Raw genomic sequence first — 9,613 nt, forward strand, 5'->3', positions numbered from 1 at the left:
AGAACTGAAATCAAGAACGCAAATAGATATTTATGCACCAGTGTTCACAGCAGCATTGTTCACAACAGCCAAAAGGCAGAAAGAATCCAAGTGCGTATCCACAGATGGATGGGTAACAAAATATATTTTGTTGAATGCTATTCAACCTTAGAAAGGAATGAAATCTGATACGTGCTATAGCATAAATGAAACTTGCACGTTGTGCTAAGTGAAATAAGCCAGACATAAAAGGACAAATATTATATGTTTCCACGTATATGAGGCGCCAAATATCAAATTCACAGAGACAGAAAGTAGAACAGTGGTTACCAGGGAATGAAGGGAGAAAAGAATGAGAAGTTATTTCTTAATAGAGTAGTATGGGATAATGAAAAAGTTCTGGATATTGATAGAGGAAATGGTCACAAAACAACATGTATTTACATAATGCCACTGACTTTGGAATCTGTGGAAAACTAGTTGACATTATTCACTAAAACTAAACATACATCTATCTTATTGTTCATCATATTCATTCCTAGATGTATATCCAACAGAAGTGTTTACATAGTCTCACCAAAAAGACAAGTACAAGATTGTTCACGGCCCTACCATTTCCAATAGCTAAAAACTGAAAATATCTAAATGTCTTTCTACAAAATAAATACGTTTTGGTATTATCATCAATGTAGTTCCATACAATTATGAGAGTGAACAAGCTAAAATATGTGGTAATAAGGATGAATCTCATAAACACAATTTTGAACAAAAGATATTAGACACAACAGAGTACATATTGTAGGATTCCATTTACATAAAGTTCAAAAACAGGCCAAAGTAACCTATGTGTTAGAATAATGAGTAATAGTTATCTTTTGGAGGGAGGTCATGACTGTAAGGGGGATGGGGGAGCTTCTGAGATATTGGTGTACTGTGAGGTTTTGGGGGTTGGTTACAGGAGTAGGTTTCCTTAATCAAAATTTACCAAGCAAAACCCTTAAATACTGAATACTCAATTCAAATATTACTTTAAGATAAAACTAACGTGAAGAGGAATAGGGAATAAAAAAAGGAATTGAGAATGTTTACTACCAGAAAGATAGTAGGTAATTTGGGCCAAACCTCTTAATGAGGAAAACAAGAAAAAGTGAGCAAGTTTTTTATTAACTGACAGAGGCATCAAAAAATTTCCACTTTCTGGCCCGAGAAGTAACTAAGAGCCTAGAACAAAGCTGAAAAACTGGAAGCTGTTGAAAAGCAACAACTCTTCTTATTCATCAGAAGAGAGGTCACAGGGAAGATTGCTGCCCCAAAAGCCAGAGTGAGAGACAACTGATGTAATGGTTAATTCTACATGTTGACTTGACTAGGCAATCAGAAGCTCTGACACTTGGTCAAATGGTATACAAGTGTTTCTGGAAAAGATTAACATTTGACCTGGTGGACTAAGTAATGTGGATTGCACTCCCTAACCAGATAAGCCTCATCCAGTCAGTTGAAGACCTAAACAAAATAAGGATTAATATAACACATCATATCAACAGGCTAAAGAAGAAAAACAGTCACATAATTTTATCAATAGATGCATTTAAAACATTTCAGAAAATTCAACACCTATTCATGATAAAAAAAAAAAAAACCATCAGTACACTAGGAAAAGAGAACTGCCTCAACTTCGTAAAGAAATAGCTCTAGAATACCTACAGCTAACTTAATCATAAGAAACTTAAGCATAAGAAATCAGAAGTTTCACTGCTAAGATTAGGGGCAAGGCAAGTTGTCCCTTATTGCCACTCTTTTCAGTATTGTACTACAAAGCATAATCAATGCAATAAAACAAGAAATTAAATAAAAAGTATACAGATTGGGCAGAAAAACATAAAAGTTTCTTTGTTCACTGATGATATTTGTCTATTAAATTCAAAACAATTGACGAAACAAACCTCTCAGAACTACTAAGTGATCAATAGTGAGGTTGCAGAAAACAAAGTTAATATACAAAATTCAATCATTTTCCTGTATAACAGCAATGAACAATTGGGCAAACAATACTATCCAACAATGAAAAATCATTCAAAACTGAAAAAGTAACCTATCAAATCATGAAAATAATACATAAAGGAAAATTCAATGCATATTACCAAATGAAAGAAGCCAGTCTGAAAAGGCCCCCTTCTGTATGATTCCAACTACATGACATTTTGGAAAAGGCAAAATGTGGAAACACTGGAAAGATCAGTGGTGGCCAGGAGATAGTGGGGACGGAGGATGAACAGGTGGTGCACAGGACTGTTAAGACCGTGAAACTACTTTCTGGGATACTGTTAATGGTGGATAAGTGTCATTATACATTCAACTAAACCAGGAGTGAACCGTAAGGCAAACTATGAACTTTGGGTGATTAATGATGTGTCAGTGTAGGTTTGTTGAGTATCATTTATGAACCACTGTGATGGGTGATGTTGATAGTGAGGGTGGTTCTGGTGGGTTGGGGGCTAGCATTATACGGAAAATCTCTGTGCCTTCCTCTTAATTTTATTATAAACCCCAAACTACTTACTCTAGAAGTTAAAGTCTTTTTTTATTGAAACACTAAAAAACAAAACAAAAAACCTAAACTAAATATAAAGAAAAAAGGGATCCCTGGGTGGTGCAGCGGTTTGGCGCCTGCCTTTGGCCCAGGGCGCGATCCTGGAGACCCGGGATCGAATCCCACATCGGGCTCCCGGTGCATGGAGCCTGCTTCTCCCTCTGCCTGTGTCTCTGCCTCTCTCTCTCTCACTGTGTGCCTATCATAAATAAATAAAAAAAATTAAAAAAAAATATATATATAAAGAAAAAATTGTGAAAGTCCAGAGAGAAATGATGCATTACTTATAGAGGAACCGCCTTGGAGTTACAGTCAATTATGAGACATGGAATATAGCCTTTTTCTACAGAGTCCAGAAGGAAGTAGCACAATAGGTTTTAAGTGCTACAAGAAAGGAATTGTCAATTTTAAGGAAAATTTGTCTCGTTTTAGTCACACAACAGTTCTGACACCAGATATGCAGGCTTTTCCCACCCCAAGCAATTCTCCAATTCCAGCGGATACCAACTGGGTGTCCTACAATTTACCTGAGCTCTAACACTAACCGCCCACAGTTAGCAGGGCTAACTGGGCTCAGTCCCACATGACGACTCCCTCACTCCTCCATTTCACATAGCAGTCCCGGGTTGTCACCTGTATTTCTGATCAGTCAGCTACAATCAGGGGTTTCTATGACCCCCGTCTCTGAGTTTGATAATTTGCTAGACAGAACTGTGCACAAAACTCTGGGTAATAATTAGCTTTTTATCAGTCTATTTTAAAGGATACAACTCAGGAACAGTCAGATAGAAGAGATGCATAGGACAAAGTACAAGGAAGGAACAGGGAGCTTCCATGCCTCCCCTGGACACACCACCCTTCCAGCACCTCAGTGTGCTCACCAACCTGAAAGCTCAACAAACCCCTTCAGTTAGGATGTTACAGGGACTTCATTTTTCAGGAATAGTTAGTTGATTAAATCACTGCGCATTGATAAACTAGCACAACATCTGGCTCCTCTCCCCTCTCCAGAAGTCAAACTCTCCACTTTCTGCTTAATTTTGTTGTGAACCTAAAAATCCTCTTAAAAAGAATGTCTCTAAAAATAAATAAATAAATAGATAGATAAATAAATAAATAAATATTTAAAAAATAAAAAGAATGTCTTTTTTGGGGGGAGGGGAGGAAATCCTTCAAGTCCTCAAAGCAACTAGGGAAAAAGATATATGGCCCTCTAAGGAGCATCAGTTAAGGGACAGCTAGCTGACTTTACCACGGAAACTGAAAGCCAGAGGCACTGGCATTATCTTCAAAATGCTAAAACACCTGCCAACCTAGAATTTTATACTAGTGAAAAAATTCCTCACAAACAAAAGGAAAAGGAAGACATTTTCAAATAAACAAAAGCTAATAAGAACTTTGTCACCAGCAAATCTACACTTAGAAAATTCAAAAGTGGGTTCTCCATGCATTAAGTTTCCAGAACAGCAATAACAGTTCTGTTATTTAGAATTAAAATACCTAACAATAAGATGCACGTGAAGAAAGAAAAAACTGAGACAAAGCATTTTAATGTCATTATATTGTAAAGTGGGTAAAAGTATTCAAAAGAACTAGTTGACAGATTAAGGGTGAGTGTTATTAAACTCTTGAGCATCCAGCAAAGCAAAACATTCAATTAGCAAATAATTCATGAAGCAGGCAATAAAAGGCTGAGAAACTAAAACAGAACAAAAATCTAGAAACCCACTATCATATTTGGAAAAAGGAAAAACTAACACAACTAAAACACAAAGAAATAATTGTTATGATAGTCCAAGAATGAATACATAATACAACGGAACCACGAGTAGCCGGGAAATGAGATTTGGGGTTGCATTCTCCAACAGTGGTCAAGATCTACTGATACTGAGGTGAAGTTTCTGCGAATCCGTAGTGAACGTCTGTAATGACTGAAAACCTGTTCAGGATGGAAAGAATGGAAACTAGTTTGATGGAAAATGGCAGTCCTGCCATTTTTCAGACTGGGAGGTAGACACGGATAATAAGAGACACTGCGGCTGCCAAGGGGGTGTAGCAGTTGTAAAATGTCACCTCTTTGAGTGAGCATTACTTTCTCACCAGTGACACCCCCAGATCCTGTCTGCTATACCCATTTACTTCTAGGGGGCCCCAACTGCTAAACTACCCTCACCTCGTGCCAGAACCCAAGCCTGGCTAGACCCGCTCTGTCTAATCTTGCATTGGAATCAAGCAGTCCGGACGTTGTGCCTGCTTTCCTCAGACTCCCTTCAGGATCCTGCACCTGGGGCCTAACCCTGCAGTCTCTCCCCCTTTGTCTCCATTGAGACTGGCACTTCATCATTCTTCTCGAACTCCCTCCCTCCCTGAAAATCAGCAGATCTGATTTTGTCAGACCCTAGGTTTGTCCCTGCAAGACCCTGGCTGATTAAGTGTATATAACTTTTTTTTTTAATTTTTATTTATTTATGATAGTCACAGAGAGAGAGAGAGAGAGGCAGAGACACAGGCAGAGGGAGAAGCAGCCTCCATGCACCGGGAGCCTGACGTGGGATTCGATCCCGGGTCTCCAGGATCGCGCCCTGGGCCAAAGGCAGGCGCCAAACCGCTGCGCCACCCAGGGATCCCTATAACTTTTTTTTTAAGGCAATGCAGTCTTTATATCCTAAATGTCTTTAATGTAGAAGGCTGCCTTCCTTCTGAGACAACGCTCTCTTCCTCTGAGACACTTAGAATGTCTCATAGTTTATGAAATAAGGGTGACACTTCCTACTTTTCTAAGCAACAGTGCTAAAAACAAACAAAAATGGAGCTGTCTTATTTAGACCACACCGTCTTTAAAGTTTTAATAGTTTACAAAATTTCAGCATGTGAATCACTGCTATATAAAGGCACAAAATAATGAGGGGCAGAAAAGAGGGAAAACGATGTGATGTGTAAAAGGCATTATGACAGTTTAGAGGTAAAGGCTTTCATTTATTTTTTTCTAGATTTATTTATTTATTTATGATAGACATAGAGAGAGAGAGAGGCAGAGACACAGGAGGAGGGAGAAGCAGGCTCCATGCCAGGAGCCTGACGTGGGACTCGATCCCGAGACTCCAGGATCGATCCCGAGACTCCAGGATCGCGCCCTAGGCCAAAGACAGGCGCCAAACCGCTGAGCCACCCAGGGATCCCTGGTAAAGGCTTTTAAACATCACTCTCGTCATTCACCAAATCGAATTCCAATTAAATATTGTTTTCTTTTAAACCTATATTTTAAAACTCAAACCACAAAAGAGAACTAAAACTGATATGAAAACAGTAATGCATAAGCACTTTCCAAGTTTAGAAGCCTAGAAAGAAATTACTAATTTTGGTTAATTTCAGCTTGTAGGATGAGGATACTTGTATTACTTGCCAGGCCTGGCTCCCTGCGAAACCTATCTTCAAAGACAAAATCTTCTGGAACTGTTCTATCCCGGGCTCATCACTGCAACGGAGGGTATCCAGGGAGGAGAGAGGCTGCCGGGCCTGAGCTCCTTGAGTAGTCGGGGCCACTGACCTACAGCCACCCGTACTGGCCGCTGCCTCTGGAAGGCAGACTTCTGCTCGCAGGCCACAGTGACCCTGTTGAGAGGGAGGCTCTTCAGAGCAATGGGATCCTCTAGCCACAGGATGGATATTCTGGAGATAGCAAGTGGAGACTCAGACATTCGAAGGACAAGGAAGAAAGCACTAGAAGAGTCAACCCTTAGACTGGTCTAATAAAGTCTCAGAGGTAGGAATTCAGACTATACGTTCTTGAACGTAGGGGCTCGCACTCACGTGGTGACCGTGTTGAAGCCGCAGGCCTTCAGCTTCTGCAGGCGGTCCCTCCAGTACTCCCTGGGCACCCGGAAGTAGTGGATGGTGCCTGCTATGATCAGGAAGGGGGAGCCGTCCAGCGTGAAGCTCGAGCCTTCTACTTTCAGACCCACACCGCGATTTATCATGCGGGAGGGAGTCAGGAAAATCTGATTCATCCTGCAAGGACAAAGGAGTGTGTGCAGTCCTAAAGATGTGACCCATGGGGCCCACGGGCGGATAAGAAAGGCCTTTCCTTCAGGGCCCTAGGCGCACCTCCAGGGCAAAGGGAAACTTCCCAGCCCTTCCCAAACATACCTGGGTGAAAAGTGTCCTCTAAACTGAGCTAGTACCAATAATCCTGAAGACAGGTACAGGATGCCCACTGGCCTCAACAAGGTCAGCATGCTAGGCGGAGAGGACAGAGCGCAAGTCAGACACTGCCGACGCCCAGGAGGCAGCGGGAGCTGAGTGAGGCCTGGCGGGTGGAGGTGGCCTCCCTGGATGGCAGGATTCTGCACGTGGTCCCCGGGCTTCTGCACACAGTCCCCGGGCTTCTGCACCACCTGCACTCAGGACAGACAGCACCTCAGGGACACGTCTACTGGCTGCAGGAGGGGGCCAGCGGCCCCGAAGAACCTCCTGAGAGTCACTGGGCTTCCGGGCACCACTTACATCTTAGAGAAGATCCGGCGGTGGAGGTTTCCCAGAAGAGAGGACAGTGTCTGGGAGTGTGCGTGGGGCCCCCCTACCCCCCAGACACGAGCCCTAACAGTCAGCGGCTAGCAGAGAACCCAGGGCAGAATGCAGGGGCCTCCTCTGGAGCGAGGTCCCAACCTGCCCCCGCAGCCCAGCTACCAGCCGCTCTGCTGCTGTGGGGCGCTCGCCTCATCACCCCCAACACCCTCTCCTCTGCCCCCGTGATCTTTTTTTTTTTTTTTTTTAAGATTTACTTATTCATGAGAGACACACAGAGAGAGAGAGGCAGAGACACAGGCAGAGGGAGAAGCAGGCTCCATGCAGGGAGCCCGATGTGGGACCCGATCCCGGGTATCCAGCATCATGCCCTGGGCTGAAGGCAGGCACTAAACTACTGAGCCACCCAGGGATCCCCTGCCAGCGATTTTGACGCGCTCACCTGCACCGGCGGCAGACGCTTTCCTCCTGCAGCAAAAGCCCAGACCCCAGGTGCGCAGAACCAGGGCGGCCTAGCACAGACGGCGAAGGGGGGTTAGGGGGGCACCTGCCTGCGGCGCAGCTCTGTCCTCACCCACCGCAGAGCCTGAACCGCCCAACAGGGGTTTTCTGAACAAAGGCAGGAGACGCCAAACACCTGTGCGGCCTCCGTGAGCTTCCGCTTTCCCGCCGGCGTCCTGGGCCTTCCCCCGGGTGGAGGTGGGCGCAGAGGTTGGAACCGCAGTCAGGGAAACCGATGCAGACGCAATGGGGCCCCGGGATAGAGACCGCGGAGCCCCCGGGAGAGAGACCGCGGACCCCACGGGATGGAGACCGCGGAGCCCCGGGGATGGAGACCGCGGAGCCCCCGGGATGGAGACCGCGGAGCCCCGGGGATGGAGACCGCGGAGCCCCCGGGATGGAGACCGCGGAGCCCCCGGGATGGAGACCGCGGAGCCCCCGGGATGGAGACCGCGGAGCCCCGGGGATGGAGACCGCGGAGCCCCCGGGATGGAGACCGCGGAGCCCCCGGGATGGAGACCGCGGAGCCCCGGGGATGGAGACCGCGGAGCCCACGGGATGGAGACCGCGGAGCCCCGGGGATGGAGACCGCGGAGCCCCGGGGATGGAGACCGCGGAGCCCCGGGGATGGAGACCGCGGAGCCCACGGGATGGAGACCGCGGAGCCCCCGGGATGGAGACCGCGGAGCCCCCGGGATGGAGACCGCGGAGCCCCCGGGATGGAGACCGCGGAGCCCGGGAGAGAGACCGCGGAGCCCCCGGGATGGAGACCGCGGAGCCCCGGGGATGGAGACCGCGGAGCCCCGGGGATGGAGACCGCGGAGCCCCGGGGATGGAGACCGCGGAGCCCCCGGGATGGAGACCGCGGAGCCCCCGGATGGAGACCGCGGAGCCCGGGAGAGAGACCGCGGAGCCCCCGGGATGGAGACCGCGGAGCCCCCGGGATAGAGACCGCGGAGCCCACGGGATGGAGACCGCGGAGCCCCGGGGATGGAGACCGCGGAGCCCCCGGGATGGAGACCGCGGAGCCCCGGGGATGGAGACCGCGGAGCCCCCGGGGATGGAGACCGCGGAGCCCACGGGATGGAGACCGCGGAGCCCCCGGGATGGAGACCGCGGAGCCCCGGGGATGGAGACCGCGGAGCCCCGGGGATGGAGACCGCGGAGCCCACGGGATGGAGACCGCGGAGCCCCCGGGATGGAGACCGCGGAGCCCCGGGGATGGAGACCGCGGAGCCCCGGGGATGGAGACCGCGGAGCCCCCGGGATGGAGACCGCGGAGCCCCCGGGATGGAGACCGCGGAGCCCCGGGAGAGAGACCGCGGAGCCCCCGGGATGGAGACCGCGGAGCCCCCGGGATAGAGACCGCGGAGCCCACGGGATGGAGACCGCGGAGCCCCGGGGATGGAGACCGCGGAGCCCCCGGGATGAAGACCGCGGAGCCCCGGGGATGGAGACCGCGGAGCCCCCGGGATGGAGACCGCGGAGCCCCGGGGATGGAGACCGCGGAGCCCCCGGGATGGAGACCGCGGAGCCCCCGGGATGGAGACCGCGGAGCCCACGGGATGGAGACCGCGGAGCCCCGGGGATGGAGACCGCGGAGCCCCCGGGATGAAGACCGCGGAGCCCCGGGGATGGAGACCGCGGAGCCCCCGGGATGGAGACCGCGGAGCCCCGGGGATGGAGACCGCGGAGCCCCCGGGATGGAGACCGCGGAGCCCCGGGATGGAGACCGCGGAGCCCCCGGGATAGAGACCGCGGAGCCCCCGGGATGGAGACCGCGGAGCCCCGGGGATGGAGACCGCGGAGCCCCGGGGATGGAGACCGCGGAGCCCCCGGGATGGAGACCGCGGAGCCCCGGGATGGAGACCGCGGAGCCCCCGGGATAGAGACCGCGGAGCCCCCGGGATGGAGACCGCGGAGCCCCGGGGATGGAGACCGCGGAGCCCCGGGGATGGAGACCGCGGAGCCCCCGGGATGGAGACCGCGGAGCCCCGGGGATGGAGACCGCGGAGCCCC

The 9,613-nt window shown here is 49.8% G+C and overlaps 1 protein-coding gene across 1 annotated transcript in view; it reads right to left on the bottom strand.

Annotated features, from left to right (window-relative positions):
• LOC112671029 (beta-galactosidase-1-like protein 2) overlaps positions 1-8,252 on the bottom strand; it is a 56,775-nt gene extending 48,523 nt beyond the window's left edge. The window contains exons 1-4 of the mRNA XM_049109449.1: positions 7,731-8,252; positions 7,536-7,605; positions 6,716-6,963; positions 6,380-6,577 (exon numbers count right to left, since the gene is read on the bottom strand). Of these exons, the coding sequence (XP_048965406.1) occupies positions 6,380-6,577; positions 6,716-6,804 (287 nt within the window). The 5' untranslated portion in view covers positions 6,805-6,963; positions 7,536-7,605; positions 7,731-8,252. The remainder of the gene's footprint in view (positions 1-6,379; positions 6,578-6,715; positions 6,964-7,535; positions 7,606-7,730) is intronic.
• Positions 8,253-9,613: the final 1,361 nt, after the last annotated feature.

This window comes from Canis lupus, chromosome 5 (assembly GCF_003254725.2).
Source record: "Canis lupus dingo isolate Sandy chromosome 5, ASM325472v2, whole genome shotgun sequence".
Classification (NCBI taxonomy): domain Eukaryota; kingdom Metazoa; phylum Chordata; class Mammalia; order Carnivora; family Canidae; genus Canis; species Canis lupus.